The sequence below is a fragment of the Salmo trutta genome, chromosome 22 (genome assembly GCF_901001165.1).
Source record: "Salmo trutta chromosome 22, fSalTru1.1, whole genome shotgun sequence".
Lineage (NCBI taxonomy): Eukaryota > Metazoa > Chordata > Actinopteri > Salmoniformes > Salmonidae > Salmo > Salmo trutta.
This window is the reverse complement of record NC_042978.1, coordinates 20,163,446-20,182,369: the sequence shown is the minus strand read 5'-3', so window position 1 is coordinate 20,182,369 and position 18,924 is coordinate 20,163,446. Positions and strand designations below refer to the sequence as shown.

Below are 18,924 nucleotides of genomic sequence, written 5' to 3'. Positions count from 1 at the left end.
CTGGAATGCGCATTTAACCAATCAGCATTCAGGATTAGAACCACCTGTTGTATAAAAGTTTGTTTTTGTCGTATTGTGAAGAAAATTTGAGGCGGAACACAAACCTAAATGCACTCACTACTCCTTTCTATGCGCACCAGAATTACAATCTGTTTGTCTGAAGTGCCCTTTGAAAGCCTAACACTGTAAGGTTGTATTTTATTACTCAGATAGCCATGTTGGTAATAGAATAAGCTTTCAAATGATGCCCACCTGACCCAGACTGCGATTTATAGTATAATGAAAATGTTTGGATTGTGTAAACAACAATAATTGAGTGATGGTGGGGACGCAGGTCTGTGTTCCAAACAAAAATCTATAAGTGTGGTTGCTTTAGTTCCTCAATAGTAAAGCTAGGAGAGCTAAAAATAAAGAGCCATATAGTGGAAGGCTCTTTCCTTGAGCCATAAAAGTGCAATGGAATGACTTAGGAACTGTGCAGTTTGGAGAGGTGGGTGTCCACGTGGAGACACCAGTGAGACCTCTCACTCAAACCCTGGTAATTGTTTTTTCTTACCTAGTACAAAATGTATATTAATATTCTTATTATGTTTGCTGAATGTTTACAGAGTATTTTCAGATTTCATTATTGACAAATGCTGTGAAAAGTACAGTAAATGTAAAAGGCACATCAAATCAACAGTGTAATGTTTGGATTCAGTCTTGTCAGGTGAACTGTTGTGTCCTCACCTTTTGGTCTGATAATTTCACCAATTGCTACCATGGTCATGTATATGGTTTTAATATTTCAATTAGGCCCTATTAGGCCCATTTCCACAAGTTTAAGGGGTTAACAACCTGTATGATTCATACCAGATAGCTGCAAATAAGCCCCTGAAATTTGCCCCGGGCATACAGTATGTCATTTGACAAATAAATAAATGTTATGATTATTAGCAGTAGTATTAGTATTATTCTTGCCTTTCGGTCTGTTGAGGTTGGGGTAAGACCAAAAGTTGTCTCCCAAATCAGAGACTTCCAGCTGAAAACTGCCCCTGGAAAACAAAACAGGCCAGCCAGCCCACTGAGCCCAGAGATGGATTGTGGGATGTGACAATTACTAGTTATGTCATCACCATGTGCATTCCTGTGTTACGAGCATACTCATCTGTAGCCAGGAGAGTATTCCCTCCCCCTGCCAGGGCGGCTAATGGCAGAGGGAGAGCAAAGCAGTAGAAGTTCCTGTCCTCATCAGTCCAGTTCAATAGCCTCGTGGCAGAGGGCTAGGCTGCCTAATACTAGGCTCATTGCACAGCTATGGTTGTACTGATAAATTCTGTTTATGTAGGGGAAATTCATTATTGGACCACCTGGGGAATATCTGTCTCATTACTCCCTCTGGCTTAGAAATGATTGTCAGGTGGTGGCAGATAGTACAAGTGGCATATCTATGAAAACCTAAAAGTGATTGTACAGTAATTTGATTATTTCACTGTACTCTGTTCCTGAATATGTTGATTTCAGTATTCCCTCTCTGTCTCTGTCAGCCGACTTTAGAGATAAACCACCATGCAGGGAAGTCCCTGGACAGCTTCTGTAAGTGGCAGAAATCCATCCAGAACCGGAATGGCAATGGGAACGCCATCCCAGACAACGGCATTGCTCACCACGACACTGCCGTGCTCATCACCAGGTCAGCACTCGAAGCACCGGAACATTCTTAGTGATTCAGTGTTCACAACTCTTGACTTTCGTGCAAAGCATTAATTGAGGCCAATGGGAACATTTTGTGAAAATTTGAGACAAGTGCACAGATCTCAAGACAGAATACTGATCTAAGTACTGAAAGGCACCCTCTGCAGGGACAGGGGCTGGGATTAAAAATAAAAATAAATTAAATTAAAATATAGGACAAAACACACATCACAACAAGAGACAGCACAACGCTACATAAAGAGAGACCTAAGACCACAACATAGCATGGCAGCAACACATGACAACACTGCATGGCAGCAACACAACATGACAACAACATGGTAGCAACACAACATGGCAGCAGCACAACATGGTAGCAGCACAAAACAGGGTACAAACATTATTGGGCACAGACAACAGCACAAAAGGCAAGAAGGTAGAGACAACAATACATCACGCAAAGCAGCCACAACTGTCAGTAAGAGTGTCCATGAGTCTTTGAATGAGTAGATTGTCCAGTTTGAGTGTTTGTTGCAGCTCGTTCCAGTCACTAGCTGCAGCGAATTGAAAAGAGGAGCGACCCAGGGATGTGAGTGCATTGGGTCCCTTTAACAGAGTGTGACTGGAGGAACGGGTGTTGTATGTGGAGGATAACAATGCACATAATGAAACCTCTTTAGCCTAATTCCTTAATGATCCACCACTGAGTCTATTGGACAAACAGAATATATTGTGCTCAAATTCTTATTTGGATTACGGTTTTAGTAAGAACTGACTCCATATTCTGCCCTGTAGATGCCTCTGAGTTCACTGACACCTTCCTTGCCTCATGGCCTGTCATTTTCGCCAAGTGTGCGTTAGTGTCTGGTCCTGTCTGGAGTGACGAAACCTAGGCTGTTATGCTCAACTGAGCATCTGGAGAGAGAGCGTTGTAGAGAGGGAGAAAGAACGAGAGAGAGAGAGAGAAGGAATCAGAGCACAGCTGCCTTGAATCTGACAGCCCTGAGCCGGGCCAAGGAAGCAAAGTGCAGTTTAGTGAGGCACTCTATTTAGGGGGGAAACAGCAGTGGAAACACAATACTGCATGCAGAGAGATACAACTGAGCACTACTCACTGAAAAACACTCCTCTGCCCATGCATGGGCCCCTGTTCCTAGTGGCTTGGAGTATCTTGGGATGTTTGGTCTGTGAGAACAGATTCTTTATATGAAGACTTTTATCAAAGAGGGATGGAAAATTAAGTAACCATCCTTTTAGTAACCGTCCTTTTATTTCCTGCCATTGTTCAGACCGTATCAGTTACTTATCAGGTCTGCTATGTGTCCATAGGGCTTAGTGTCACTGAGAGAGAGAGAAGGGGAGAGAGAGCGGGGGGAGGGAGAAAGCGACAGCGAGAGAGGAGAGTGTGTATATGTGTGAGAGTCTTCGTGTGTGTGATGACATGTTTGAGTGCTTTTTGCTGAGTGTATGTTTCAGTGTGAGTGTGTGTCAGGGTGTGGACGCACTGACTGCCAGAGTATTCATTTTAGTAAACAGTTTATTTTCCTTCCTGTTCCCAGGTACGACATCTGCATCTACAAGAACAAGCCATGTGGAACCCTAGGTAGGACCTTTGGTTAAACCTGCCTGCACAGCCCAGGAGAGGGCTAACCCTGGGCACACACTGCACACACACAGGCCGCTTGTTGGGAAGCACTGAGCTTCAGTGTCAGACTGTATATAATCTAGCGCTGCCAGGGGAGGGGATGTGACTCAGGAAACTGCCCTCATTTTGACTTTGCACTCCCTCACTATTAAGTACCTACCTACCATATCTCTGCTGCAGCTGACTGACCAGCATGACTGACTAGCACAGTCTTAAAATGACATGTAGATGCAGAATTGTAGGTTTTAGTTAAGCATGTAACTGTATGTATTTTTACTTGTATCACCTCTGTATGTGCTTCAGCATGCATGAATGTGAATTGACATGTATGGCTATGTTAGAGACAGTATTGTGTGTCTCTCTTTCCCAGGTCTAGCTCCCGTGGGGGGGATGTGTGAGCCAGAGAGGAGCTGCAGTATCAATGAGGATATCGGTCTGGCCACAGCCTTCACCATCGCCCACGAGATAGGACACACGTAAGACGCTCACCCACGTCACCGATGTCACCCTAATGTCCCTCATCACTGAGTTGTCCCTGACCAGGAACACAATCAGGACCCCAGTAACCATTTTAGCCTTCATCACCTTTGACAAACCCTTTGGTCTTTAGGCTCAGCTTCTGCTTTATGGACCTAGGCTGTTTCAATAAGCCACTCTTTCATTGGTGTTACCTGTGAACCCTCATAGGAAACCCTGCCCCTATCCTGGCTTCTGCCCCTGCCTCTCACCCAACTCGCCCAGACCCCCCACCCCTGCGCTGACCTGGGCTAAACTGGCCCCGCCTCAGTGCTGTTAGATTAGAGCTGTACCAGAGGGAGAACTTACAAAACAACCTCCATGAGTCATTTCCATCAATACACAACTTGTTAATAGCTTTATATTTTCTTTGTCATATTTATAACAAGTGGAACAAGTTACGAGTGTGGCTGGTACCGTAGATCATTCTGGACCTACCACCGGGCCTGGCAGTAGGCATGTCTTTGTGCCTTCCCTCCAAGACACTTTGTTTTACTTGCTGGCCTGGCATACCAGCCGATCTGCCTCACTTACTCATGCATACATATTTATCTAGGCGTATGCCTGAGTAACATCGGACATGCTCCACTGGACATGCTTGTCATTTCCAAACCTCTTCATACCCTACCATGAAAGAGGATTCTGTTAAATTTACTCTATTTTACTTTCAAAAGCAATGACTTGGTATCATTTTTGAAAGTCCACTATTTTTGCTAAGTAATTGAGTGTGCCGTTCACCTACGTGTGGACACAGGCCTCAGAGGTATTTTCACAGCTGGCAAACCCATTGGTGCTCCCCCCTAATGGCTAGTCCAGGTACCTTTGAACTGGATGGGGTGCTTGTACCCTGGGGCTGTCTAGACGGTGGGCCTTGTCTTTTACAGTGCATATGGAAGTCTGTGTCAGAGAGAACAGAGCACCGAGACACTTTGCTGTCTGTTAAATCTGCACAGGCCCAGTTCTGCACTCATGGTGTTAATATGATTTTATCAGGGAGAGGATGTTTGAGCAAAAAATGTCCTTTTACTCAATACATCACCAATACCCCCAATAACTTTTTCACTCGTGCTCAGTCACCCAGGAGATATATCAACGCAGTACCATCTGTCTCTCCCTGCAGGTTTGGGATGAACCATGATGGAGTGGGCAACGCCTGTGGCTCCCGCAGTCAGGAGACAGCCAAGCTGATGGCTGCACACATCACCATGAAGACCAACCCCTTCGTCTGGTCTGCCTGCAGCCGAGACTACATCACCAACTTCCTGGAGTGAGTCTGACACTCACCTCCAATACACAGGATATTAAAGGGTGTTGCAGGGTTTGTTATGTGTGGACAGTGGATAGATTAACTAGCTAGGTACATTGTGGGTGAGGTCCATGTTTGTTAGGCCCGTTTTCATTCTCTTCTCCTGTTTGTTTCCCTACAGCTCAGGTATGGGTTCATGCCTCAACAACGTCCCCCCGAAGCAGGAGTTTGTGTACCCCACCACGGCCCCCGGCCAGGCCTACGATGCAGACGAGCAGTGCCGCTTCCAGTATGGAGTGAAGTCTCGGCAGTGTAAATACGGGGTACCTACTCACCTCCTCTTCTAACTCACCTGATAAGGCTGGATGGTCATTTTTAGCTGACAGATCCATTCAGTACTATGTGTGTGACCATGTAGAAATTATACTGACACAAATCTTCTGATCCATCAGTACCATGTGCGCCGTATGTCCTCTCCCGCCTTCCCCTATTCCAGAGCAGACATGCGTTTCTCCTCTCCACCGTTTGTAGGCCAGCTCTCCTCTCCTCTCTGGCATATCTCTGGCCACTACTGCTATTTATTTGTCTCCTAGCTAGAGTTGACATGTTCTTTTTAACCAGTCCTGTTGGTTTCTGGCCCCATGTTGAACAAGTCTTATGCTACCTTTATTGTATAACATATTTTTATTAGATGTCTATTTTATTGGCCCGACAGCTGAGTGAACAGACATCTGGCTCAAAATAGTACTTTATAGTGTCATTATCATTGATACTATGCAGTCAGTACAATAAAATACAGTGCCATATGTTATTGCCATTGTAAAAGCCTTAAATACATTAGCACCACAGAGCCCAGAAGTAGTTGAACCAACCGCTGGTGCCGTCTGCTCCGGGTCAGTGGGCCCTCTTGGCTGGGCACATCAGGGCCTGTTGTCTCTATATGGTCTGAAATGGACAGACTCTGACAGCTCTCCCTGTGTCTGCAGGAAGTCTGCAGTGAGCTGTGGTGCATGAGCAAGAGCAACCGCTGCATCACCAGCAGCATACCCGCTGCGGAAGGAACCATCTGTCAAACCAATACCATAGAGAAAGGGGTAAGCACTGGAATGTTCCATGATCAACAGAAATGGGGGGGGTTGGTTTTTATTTCATTAGTCTTCTGTGTGTGTTACAGTGGTGCTATAAGAGGGTGTGTGTGGCCTACGGGACCCGGCCAGAGGGGGTGGACGGCGGGTGGGGTCTCTGGACCCCCTGGGAGGAGTGCAGCCGTACCTGTGGGGGAGGAGTGTCCTCCTCTATCCGCCACTGTGACAGCCCCAGGTGAGTGGTGCTGCAGATGGATGGGGATGTGGATCTCAACTCTGGCCATAGGACGGACAGTAGGCAGTAAATTCACAGCCACCGTAGAACTGTAAAGCCATTGGGTTGTATCTGGCTGGCTCTTCCTAACTTGTTTGTGGAGGATGATAGATGCCAGTCTACCACCAATCATTTTAACATCCCACTATAATCACCCACGTGCAACAATGACAGCCGTATTAAAGGATATCAACATAGACAGTGGCAAACTGACTTTTCTCTGGTGTTTCTACTGAGGAGTTAGTCTAATTGACTTGGATAGCTGAGTAATAAAAAGACAGACTGTCAGAGATTGAAACAGGGTGGTAGAGCGAGGCCAGCCAGGCAGGAGGAGAATAGAACCCAGTGTGATTGGGGAGTTATTGTTCAATTGCACTCAGATGTGTTTTGCCTCTGCTTTTCTGGTTCCAGGCCAACGATTGGTGGAAAGTATTGTCTGGGAGAGAGGAAGCGCTTCAGATCGTGCAATATTGATGTGAGTGGGGGAGCAGAGCAGAGTGGAGAAGTAGTTCCCTCTGAGAGGCCTACAGTACCATCACCATACTCATCCTGGCCCGGCCCAACTCTACAGCTCTCAGACTGACCTAATTAACAGCAGCCTGCCCAGCCCAGAACTAATTCCCTCAGTGTGTGTGTGTGTGTGTGTGTGTGTGTGGATGTGTGTGTCCGTGTGTGCGTTTGGTGGAGTGTAGAGGCTACTATGAGTTCAGTCTTACTTTAAATGACTGCTGGGAGCAAAAGAGACAGGGGAGGGGATAAAGTGGATGTCTGATGTCGAGAAGCCTGAGATTTGACTGACACAGAGCTGATCTCTGCTCCTCTGTGTGTCTGTCTCAGGAGTGCCCTGCAGGCTCTCAGGATTTCCGGGAGATTCAGTGCTCCGATTTCGACAACGTTCCTTTCCGGGGGAAATTCTACACCTGGCAACCCTACAGAGGAGGTGCGTACAGTAAGTGTGTGTGTCCCACCCTCCTCCACAGCAGACTGGGATACATCATTACAGAACCGCACTGTGTCTGCTCGGTGGTCATTTCAGGCTGAAAACGTCTGTAGACAGTCTGCAGATATGGAGAAAGATGACACATCTGCCTGTGAGTTCACCGAGAGAGAATAGTGCAGCAGCACATGGGGAGAGCTGAGCAGGAGAGTGCTGCCAGACTGTGGGCCCAGAAAGAGAAGAGGGGAGAGCAGAAAAGAAGAGAGGAGAGGAGAAGGGGAGAGAGAAGGAGAGGGGAAAGCTGCAGACAATCTCCTGTCTGGCTAGAATTCCTGTGCTTGATGAGCGCTGCGCTGGATGCGAAATATAAATACTTTCGACGACATAGCTGCCTTTAATCTACCAGTCCAATAACATAATGCCTTACAGAGGGGCCCTCTCCAACTCCAGGCAACAAGTGCTCCTTTCATCAAGTCAGCTGATTTTACAATGGAAATCCCTTGCAGCTGTTAAAATACGAGCTGTGCCACAGTCTGCCCTGCGTTAGGGCCATATCACACATCCCAGCCCCCTTCTCTCCCCTCACTCACTCACTTCTTCACTCTCCTTCTACATTCCTCCCTATTTCTCCCTCTCTATCCTGCTTTCTTTCCCCCTCTCTCTTGCTCTTTCCTCTCTGCTGCCTCTCTCTGTCTGTCTCTCTATCTGTCTGTCCTGTAGTCGGACACCTCTAGCAGACCACCGGGCTCGGCTCAGACAGCCAAGGATAGTTCATTAAAAAAAGCGTACAGCGTTTTAGCAGTCATACATTTTTTTCTGAGGCATAAGCCATCCACATTGTTGCACTTGGTCCAACAACTTTTGCAGGCTGCCTTCCTCCAGAAAGCCCCCCAAGTCAGTCAGCCCCCATCCATCCATCCAGCCTACAAACCTGCTTAGCTTCAGACTGGAGGCAGGCCTGCCAAAGCACAGCACCATGGGAGTTAGAGTTTTCCATTATCCCACAGCTTTGTCACCCGCAAGCCTCACAGGCAGCACATACTGTACCTGGTTCAGTGGTGCCAGCACAAACAGAGCCCAAAAGGGGTTTCAACAACTTTTCAAACAGTGGAACTACCTGGAAATGGGTATACTTGGCTTGTACACAGCCGTGGCAGTATTAGATGACTTGTCACAGCTCATAAAGTGATATGTTAGACTATGGGCTGCTCTCCCAGCTCGCAGGGGGGTAACAGTCTGGGGGGTTGTGGGCTGTGATGCCAGAGCGCCCTGGCTAAGAGAGAGGCTTCACGGGAGGCCAGTGGAAAGTCACTCTGCTGCCTGCCTGGTCCTGACTGTCAGCTGGTACCACTGTGCTGCCTGCCTGGTCCTGACTGTCAGCTGGTACCACTGTGCTGCCTGCCTGGTCCTGACTGTCAGCTGGTACCACTGTGCTGCCTGCCTGGTTCTGACTGTCAGCTGGTACCACTGTGCTGCCTGCCTGGTTCTGACTGTCAGCTGGTACCACTGTGCTGCCTGCCTGGTTCTGACTGCCAGCTGGTTCCACTGTGCTGCCTGCCTGGTCCTGACTGTCAGCTGGTACCACTGTGCTGCCTGCCTGGTCCTGACTGTCAGCTGGTACCACTGTGCTGCCTGCCTGGTCCTGACTGTCAGCTGGTACCACTGTGCTGCCTGCCTGGGCCTGACTGTCAGCTGGTTCCACTGTGCTGCCTGCCTGGTTCTGACTGCCAGCTGGTTCCACTGTGCTGCCTGCCTGGTTCTCACTGCCAGCTCGTTCCACTGTGCTGCCTGCCTGGTCCTGACTGTCAGCTGGTTCCACTGTGCTGCCTGCCTGGTCCTGACTGTCAGCTGGTTCCACTGTGCTGCCTGCCTGGTCCTGACTGTCAGCTCGTTCCACTGTGCTGCCTGCCTGGTCCTGACTGCCAGCTCGTTCCACTGTGCTGCCTGCCTGGTCCTGACTGTCAGCTGGTTCCACTGTGTTGCCTGCCTGGTTCTGACTGTCAGCTGGTTCCACTGTGCTGCCTGGTCCTGACTGTCAGCTGGTACCACTGTGCTGCCTGCCTGGTTCTGACTGTCAGTTGGTTCCACTGTGCTGCCTGCCTGGTTCTGACTGTCAGCTGGTTCTACTGTGCTGCCTGCCTGGTCCTGACTGTCAGCTGGTACCACTGTGCTGCCTGCCTGGTCCTGACTGTCAGCTGGTTCCACTGTGCTGCCTGCCTGGTCCTGAATTTTGCCCAATTAACACTTATTTCAACTCTCACGTGAACAGAACCTGGCCCGGTTATAAAGCATGGAAACTGGGTTGACCAGAGGGTGGTGGTAAGTAAAGTGAGACAATGGCTGTGTTGTGTTGTATGTGTGTTGCATTGTGTGTACGTGTTTGTGTTGTGTGTTGGGTCGGCCCATAGAGCAGATGGGCTGGCGTTTCTGTGCTGAGACATTGATTGGCCTTGTCAGCCAGTAAGAGAGCTCAGTGTGGTCGCTGGCATGCTCAGTAATATGGAATAAATGAGAGCACCTGTCAGTGCACAAATAACACCCTCCCCCCTCTCTCCCCTCCCTCTCTCCCCTCCCTCTCTCTCCCCCTCTTTCCTCTCCCCCTGTCCGTTTTTGTGCAAGTCTGCAGGATTTCCACATTCCAGTTTCCCAGGGAATCTGCTGAGAGTTGCACTGTTTCTGTTAGCGCCCTCTCGTTTTTGTTGTTGTGAGCGTTTGACCCCACCATGCTGTTAGCGAAACCAAAAGCCTCAGAACCCACAGCCCTGATCAGTCCCAGACCTTAGGTGGTAGAGGGGTGGCACAGACAAAGAGGGGGCCGAGGGGACAAAAGGGTTGTGTGTCTGTGTGTGGATAGAGGGATTGAAGGGGGGACTTAATCACAATCAGCTGCTTGTTCTCTTGATGTTAGCAATCCAAACTGTGCTCTCTCCCCTCTATAGCCCCTCCACTTCCCCACTCTCCTCTATGTCTTTGGCACCCGAGTCCTTACAGCTGTGGGAGAACAAACTAACTGTGTCGAACCTAAAACCCAAAAGCCCATTAAAATACCATGCCTGGCCATCAGACACGTTAGAGCAGCCCGGGGTTTTCTCAGTAATGGAGGGGAATGGCTGGAGTAATTGTGTTGTGTCTTCACCCAACAAGAGGCCTCACGGCTGAAAGTGCTAATAAAGAGCGAAGTGTAAGCGATTTGTTTTCGTGTTTGTGATAACGTTGTGTAATGTGGTTAACTCGACACAGCAGCAGAGCAGCTCAAAATCGCGTTGCGTAAATGTGTTTGAGCAATGAAATGGTGTGAAAGCCAGCGTGTATGCCATATAAAAGACTGAATCTGGTGGTGTTGTCTCTGCTTGCTGCTGCAGATGGGATCCTATAGACCAGGGCTGGGTAACTCCAGTCCTCCAGGACTGGGTAACTCCAGTCCTCCAGGGCTGGGTAACTCCAGTCCTCCAGGACTGGGTAACTCCAGTCCTCCAGGGCTGGGTAACTCCAGTCCTCCAGGGCTGGGAAACACCAGTCCTCCAGGGCTGGGTAACTCTAGTCCTCCAGGGCTGGGAAACTCCAGTCCTCCAGGGCAGGGTAACTCCAGTCCTCCAGGGCTGGGAAACTCCAGTCCTCCAGGGCTGGGTAACACCAGTCTTCAAGGGCTGGGTAACTCCAGTCTTCCAGGGCTGGGAAACTCCAGTCCTCCAGGGCTGGGAAACTCCAGTCCTCCAGGGCTGGGAAACTCCAGTCCTCCAGGGCTGGGTAACACCAGTCTTCCAGGGCTGGGAAACTCCAGTCCTCCAGGGCTGGGAAACACCAGTCCTCCAGGGCTGGGAAACACCAGTCCTCCAGGGCTGGGAAACACCAGTCCTCCAGGGCTGGGAAACTCCAGTCTTCCAGGGCTGGGAAACTCCAGTCCTCCAGGGCTGGGAAACTCCAGTCTTCCAGGGCTGGGAAACTCCAGTCTTCCAGGGCTGGGAAACTCCAGTCCTCCAGGGCTGGGTAACTCCAGTCCTCCAGGGCTGGGTAACTCCAGTCTTCCAGGGCTGGGTAACTCCAGTCTTCCAGGGCTGGGAAACTCCAGTCCTCCAGGGCTGGGAAACTCCAGTCCTCCAGGGCTGGGAAACTCCAGTCCTCCAGGGCTGGGTAACTCCAGTCCTCCAGGGCTGGGTAACTCCAGTCCTCCAGGGCTGGGTAACTCCAGTCCTCCAGGGCTGGGTAACTCCAGTCCTCCAGGGCTGGGAAACTCCAGTCCTCCAGGGCTGGGAAACTCCAGTCCTCCAGGACCTGACTGGTGTCACACTTTTTCTCCATCCCTAGGAAACACAGATGATTAATCAAATTCTGTTAATCTGTTTACCAAATTCTGCTTCTCTGTTTATCATATATGCATAGTCACTTTAACTATACATTCATGTACATACTACCTCAATTGGCCCGACCAACCAGTGGCCCCGTTATCGGGGCTATCTAACCGGGCTATCTGCATTGTGTCCCGCCACCCGCCAACCCCTCTTTTACACTACGGCTACACGCTACTGCTACTGTCTGTTCATCATTTATGCATAGTCACTTTAACCATATCTACATGTACATACTACCTCAATCAGCCTGACTAACCGGTGTCTGTATGTAGCCTCGCTACTTTTATAGCCTCGCTACTGTTATTTTTCACTGTCTTTTTACTTTTGTTTTTATTTCTTTACTTACCTATTGTTCACCTAACACCTTTTTTTGCACTGTTGGTTAGAGCCTGTCAGTAAGCATTTCACTGTAAGGTCTACACCTGTTGTATTCGGCGCACGTGACAAATAAACTTTGATTTGATTTGAAATGGCATTCTAAACTGAAGATCATGATTAGGAGACTATTGGAGTCAGGTGTGTTAGCAGGGGCAAAACTGTGACACCAATCAGGCCCTCGAGGACTGGAATTTCCAACCCCTGCTATAGAGGACCAGCTGCTTCTCTGGTCAACTCAATCTAGCTCTTAATCATGCTACTGTGTGTGTTGTTTACCAAAAGTATTACGTGACACCCACCTAATGAAACATACAGCTCTCAATAACCTCTGACTTATTTCTGATGGTATTGTCATGTCCTTGCCAAAACACCAGCCATCTATGGGATCCTATCGAGGACCTTCACAGCTGCTCCTCTCACCACCAGCCTTTACTGTTGATACCAGACAGGATGGTTCCATGAACTCATGCTGCTTAAGCCAAATCCTGACTCTGCCATCAGCATGACGCAACAGGAACAAGGATTTGTCAGACCAGGCCATGTTTTCCACTCCTCAATTGTCCAGTGTTGGTGATCGCATGCCCACTGGAGCTACTTCTTCTTGTTTTTTGCTGATAGGAGTAGAAGCCGGTGTGGTTGTCTGCTGCAGTAGCCCATCCGTGACAAGGATTCGACGAGTTGTGTGTTCCGAGATGCCGTTCTGCACACCACTGTTGTACTGCGCCTTGTACTGCGTAGTTATTTGCCTGTTTGCGGCCCGCCTGTTAGCTTGCACGATTCTTTCCATTCTCCTTCAACCTCTCAAGCTGTTTTTGCCCACAGGACTGCCGCTGACTGGATGTTTTCTGTTTGTCACACCATTGTCGGTAAACCATAGACACTGTCGTGCGTGTAAATCCCTGGAGGGTGGTCGTTTCTGAGATACTGGATCCGGTGCGCCTGCCACCGACGATCATACCACACTCAAAGTTGCTAAGGTCACTCGTTTTGCCCATTCTAACGTTCAATCGAACAGTAACTGAATGGCTTGATGTCTGTCTGCTTTATATAACAAGCCACGTGACTCACTGTCTGTAGGAGCGATCCATTTTCGTGAACGGGGTGGTGTACCTGTCCGGTGAGTGTATATTGTTGTTTACCCAAGAGTATCACAAACAATGAATGAAAATAACAATGCACAGCCCTTCTAAACCTCTGACATGATGGTGTTGTCAAGTCTGGGTATTTGTTGTTTACCCAAGAGTATTAGGTAACAACTTGTGAAACCAACAGCTCTTAGCTTGCGTTTACACAAGCAGCCCAATTCTGATCTTTTGCCCAGTTATTGGAAAAAGAGCTGATCTGATTGGTCAAAAGACCAATTAGTGGAAAATATCAGAATTGGACTGCCTGTGTAAACCCAGCCTTAAAAACTGACATGATGATATTGTCAGATCCTTGCCAAAACACCAGCGATCTAGTCAAGGCCTCTTTGTATAATGGCGTACGTGTAGACCTAGAGACGTGTAGACCTAGAGACGTGTAGACCAAGAGACGTGTAGACCAAGAGACGTGTAGACCAAGAGACTTGTAGACCTAGAGACTTGTAGACCTAGAGACGTGTAGACCAAGAGACGTGTAGACCAAGAGACGTGTAGACCAAGAGACTTGTAGACCTAGAGACGTGTAGACCTAGAGACGTGTAGACCTAGAGACGTGTAGACCAAGAGACGTGTAGACCAAGAGACGTGTAGACCAAGAGACATAGGATTGTGGGTTTAAGTACTTCTAGGTTACCCACCCCCACCCCAAATTTGCTGCAGAATCTAATCCGGGATCTATTTGTGTTTGTATTGAACTAATGTCTCATGTTCCTCTTCTCTGTGCTGCTCTGTTATCCAGGTGGAGTGAAGTCCTGCTCTCTGAACTGCCTGGCGGAGGGATATAACTTCTACACAGAGCGTGCTCCGGCTGTGGTGGACGGGACCCCATGTCGGGACGACTCTCTGGATGTCTGTGTGAATGGAGAGTGCAAGGTGAGACTGCTCCGTCCTTTCTATCCTCTCCTCTCATTTAACTCTCCTCCTGGTTGTCTTCTTAAAGTAGTATTGCCTTTCAGATGGTGTGGCTCACTGCTCACACAAACGATGCCGACTGTTCCCCCATTCTGTTGTTTTTGGATGGCTTCAGAGCCTGTCAAGAAGCAGAGTGGCTTTGGACTGGGAGGGGAGGAGGGAAAAATGAAATACTCTCGCTGAATGACACCAAACCACAAAACATCTGAATTGTTGTTTTGTGGTTTCCTGCAGCTATGTGGAGCAGAGCTAGATTTCATTAGGCAGTTGAACGGCCATCCCTCTCTCCTCTCTTGGGCTTTGTTTGGAGCTGTCTCAGGGCCTGGGCACATGAAGGGGGTTGTGAGTGGAAGTCTCTGGGCTCGTCCAGACTGAGAGAGGAGCCTGTTTATCAACTATTCTCCTCTCCTCTCTTCCTTGGTTCTGTTCTGTGTAGCAGGAACTCAGTGACCCTCCAGCTCAGCTGGCTGCACTGCTGGCTGCTAAACATATTCACTTCAGCCCCTCTCCCACTCACTCTCTGTTTCTTACTCACTCTCTCTCTCTTTCTCTCTCTGGGTCTATCATATTCTGGCATTCTTCCTTCTCATCCCTCTCTTTATCTCTTAATTTCTAGAACTCGCTGTTTCTTTCCCTATCATTCTCTCATTATTTCTCACAGTTTCTATCTCCCAGGTTCTTTCCCATTCCTCCCGTCTCCCGTCTCTCTCTTATATTTATGGTGCATATAAAAAGGCGAAAACAGTGAGGAGAAAAATGTTAGTTTTGTTTGCAGCCTCATGGTGGTTAGGATCCAGAGAGTAAGGGATTGATTTGAAGCGAGCGAGGGAGAGTGAGTGGAGAGAGAGCGGGAGCAGAGAGCAAGATGTGTGTGTGCTTGGAAACACATGCGCAGGCTGCAGCAGGCTGCCTGGCCTGGCCCAGGCTCACCAGGGGACACGGCTCAGAGCCCAGTCTGAACTGAAGGGCCAGGACCCGGCCTGGAACAAGTCCTGCTATTACTAAGGGGAAATAGCTTCCACATTGATAGTTAATGGAACCTGGACTTGCCTGGGTCAACAGGGTTTAAAGTGCCCCAGGGTTGCTCCATCCATCCATCCATTCACATGTTAGAGTTACTGTACAGGGCAGGAGTTAATTTAGACCAACATTTGTGTTGGCTTGAACCTTCTGTTGCTATTTGGTATTTTTTGTATTTTATTAGGATCCCCATTAGCTGTTACCGAAGCAGCAGCTACTCTTCCTGAACAGCTCAAGGACAAAACTACATACATTTTAAAAAGGCACACGTAGCCTACATATGAATACATACACACAAACTCTCTAGGTCAAATAGGGAAGAGGCAAACCAGGTTTGCTGTTCATTTGAGCAATATGAGATGGGAGTTCCATGCAATAATGGCTCTATATAATACTGTACGCTTTCTTGAATTTGTTCTGGATTTGGCAACTGTGAAAAGACCCCTGGTGGCATGTCTGGTGGGGTACGTGTGTATGTCACAGCTTAGTACAGGTTGTGTCTTAGGAATGTTTCCTGTAGGTAGAGAGGGTATGTTGTTGACATCATGTGGTGTCAGTATTTTCATTAGGCACCTGGGAAACATTTCAATCAGCCTCACTTCTGTTGCTGAAAGGACAGTGTGCGTTCTGCTTTGCTCTCCATAGAGGCTAGTGTCTGTGTCTGTGTGCCTCTGCCTGCACCCTCTGATCTGTGGCCCTTGTCTCCCTGCAGCACGTGGGCTGTGACCGGATCCTGGGCTCGGATGTGCGGGAGGACCGCTGCCGTATCTGCGGGGGTGACGGGAGCAACTGTGAGGCCATAGAGGGCGTCTTCAATGACTCCTTGCCTGAAGGAGGTACAGTTTAGTATACAGAGCAGGAGTCTATTCGCCACAATACTGCTAGGAAGGAATCTTAACCCCATTCTTTGATGCTTACTGCACAATGATGGTCTCTACAGTTAGGGTGGTAGTGGGCCCCTCTCTCAGGCCGGGCAGGCGTGGACAGACAGACACTGGGGGGACTGTTCTGTTCCAAGACTTGGCAACAGGACATGTCTCTCTCTTTAAAAGACCCTGATTGCTGCGTTTCTCTGTCTTTAAACTCTCTGCTCCCTCCAACACCACTTCTAGAACAGGCCAATAACACATACCTCTCAATTAGCCTTGGGAATAAAAAAGAAAAACACAAATAAAATGTCAAAGAAGAAAGGGCCTGTGTTTTGGACCAGGGAGCTCGAGCAACGTTCTGAGAATGAGATTTAGTTAAGTTCGAGACATCCATCGAGAGAGATTATGCAACCAAATTGTTTTATGGAAATTCAAACAATGTGTGCATGCATTTGGATTCTGACAAGAGCTAAATATGTGTTGGACTACTGCCTTGCAATGTGAGTTAGGGGACCTCAGACATTTTGAAAGTAATGTATAATTATCTGTTCACATGCGAGCTTTCTAGTTGCATGATCTGCATACTGTACCAGTTAATCATATAGAGTTACTGGTGAACATCTTGCCCTGCCAACCCCTCTCCCTCCCTCTCTCCCTCCTGTAGGTGCACAATGACCTTTTATTTCAGTACCTATTTCAGTCTAAACACTTTGGCCCTGATTAATGGTTTGTGATTAATTCTGTGGAAACATGTCAGGGGAAAACTGATACAGCCCAGCCAGGCTTACAGATGACGCCAGGCACAAGAATTAGCCATCACCATCTCCAAGAAAACCAAGCCGTTGTCGAGGGCTTGTGGTAGGCTCAGCTTGTGGTAGGCTCAGCTTGTGGTAGGCTCAGCTTGTGGTAGGCTCAGCTTGTGGTAGGCTGAGCTTGTGGTAGGCTCAGCTTGTGGTAGGCTCAGCCTATAGACACTCCAGAGGTCTCGGTTCCATCATTCCATCATAGTGACAGTTGGAAGGCTTGTGGTCCTCTGTCCTATTAGAGAGCCGTGGGTAACGTCACCCTGCAGGTACATGATACTGCACTAACCCTAATACCTAACGTCACCCTGCAGGTACATGATACTGCACTAACCCTAATGCCTAACGTCACCCTGCAGGTACATGATACTGCACTAACCCTAATACCTAACGTCACCCTGCAGGTACATGATACTGCACTAACCCTAATACCTAACGTCACCCTGCAGGTACATGATACTGCACTAACCCTAATACCTAACGTCACCCTGCAGGTACATGATACTGCACTAACTCTAATACCTAACGTCACCCTGCAGATACATGATACTGCACTAACCCTAATGCCTAACGTCACCCTGCAGGTACATGATACTGCACTAACCCTAATGCCTAACGTCACCCTGCAGGTACATGATACTGCACTAACTCTAATGCCTAACGTCACCCTGCAGGTACATGATACTGCACTAACTCTAATACCTAACGTCACCCTGCAGGTACATGATACTGCACTAACTCTGATGCCTAACGTCACCCTGCAGGTACATGATACTGCACTAACCCTAATGCCTAACGTCACCCTGCAGGTACATGATACTGCACTAACCCTAATGCCTAACGTCACCCTGCAGGTACATGATACTGCACTAACTCTAATGCCTAACGTCACCCTGCAGGTACATGATACTGCACTAACTCTAATGCCTAACGTCACCCTGCAGGTACATGATACTGCACTAACTCTAATGCCTAACGTCACCCTGCAGGTACATGATACTGCACTAACTCTAATACCTAACGTCACCCTGCAGGTACATGATACTGCACTAACTCTAATGCCTAACGTCACCCTGCAGGTACATGATACTGCACTAACCCTAATGCCTAACGTCACCCTGCAGGTACATGATACTGCACTAACTCTAATGCCTAACGTCACCCTGCAGGTACATGATACTGCACTAACCCTAATGCCTAACGTCACCCTGCAGGTACATGATACTGCACTAACCCTAATGCCTAACGTCACCCTGCAGGTACATGATACTGCACTAACCCTAATACCTAACGTCACCCTGCAGGTACATGATACTGCACTAACCCTAATGCCTAACGTCACCCTGCAGGTACATGATACTGTACTAACTCTAATACCTAACGTCACCCTGCAGGTACATGATACTGCACTAACCCTAATGCCTAACGTCACCCTGCAGGTACATGATACTGCACTAACCCTAATACCTAACGTCACCCTGCAGGTACATGATACTGCACTAACTCTCATGCCTAACGTCACCCTGCAGGTACATGTTACTGCACTAACCCTAATGCCTAACGTCACCCTGCAGGTACATGATACTGTACTAACTCTAATGCCTAACGTCACCCTGCAGGTACATGATACTGCACTAACCCTAATGCCTAACGTCACCCTGCAGGTACATGATACTGCACTAACCCTAATACCTAACGTCACCCTGCAGGTACATGATACTGCACTAACCCTAATGCCTAACGTCACCCTGCAGGTACATGATACTGCACTAACCCTAATACCTAACGTCACCCTGCAGGTACATGACACTGCACTAACCCTAATACCTAACGTCACCCTGCAGGTACATGATACTGCACTAACCCTAATGCCTAACGTCACCCTGCAGGTACATGATACTGCACTAACTCTAATACCTAACGTCACCCTACAGGTACATGATACTGCACTAACCGTAATACCTTCTCAAAACACTTGAATAATATTGTTTCTTTTTAAGTACAGTCAAACTCCGAATACTTTTCCTGTAGACTATCGTGTGATTATGTGGGCTTTAAAGGATAGTCAAACTCC

The 18,924-nt window shown here is 48.3% G+C and overlaps 1 protein-coding gene across 2 annotated transcripts in view; it reads left to right on the top strand.

Moving 5' to 3' along the window:
- The window catches only part of adamts10 (ADAM metallopeptidase with thrombospondin type 1 motif, 10), a 50,177-nt gene that overhangs the window by 19,744 nt on the left and 11,509 nt on the right, over positions 1-18,924 (top strand). The window contains exons 7-17 of one of the 2 annotated variants that reach the window (XM_029707141.1): positions 1,527-1,672; positions 3,234-3,277; positions 3,690-3,795; positions 4,956-5,102; positions 5,263-5,404; positions 6,068-6,175; positions 6,256-6,401; positions 6,852-6,915; positions 7,278-7,380; positions 13,986-14,119; positions 15,891-16,014. In XM_029707141.1, the coding sequence (XP_029563001.1) occupies positions 1,527-1,672; positions 3,234-3,277; positions 3,690-3,795; positions 4,956-5,102; positions 5,263-5,404; positions 6,068-6,175; positions 6,256-6,401; positions 6,852-6,915; positions 7,278-7,380; positions 13,986-14,119; positions 15,891-16,014 (1,264 nt within the window). Of the gene's footprint in view, positions 1-1,526; positions 1,673-3,233; positions 3,278-3,689; positions 3,796-4,955; positions 5,103-5,262; positions 5,405-6,067; positions 6,176-6,255; positions 6,402-6,851; positions 6,916-7,277; positions 7,390-13,985; positions 14,120-15,890; positions 16,015-18,924 lie in introns of both variants that reach the window. The other variant, XM_029707140.1, reaches the window with a different exon arrangement.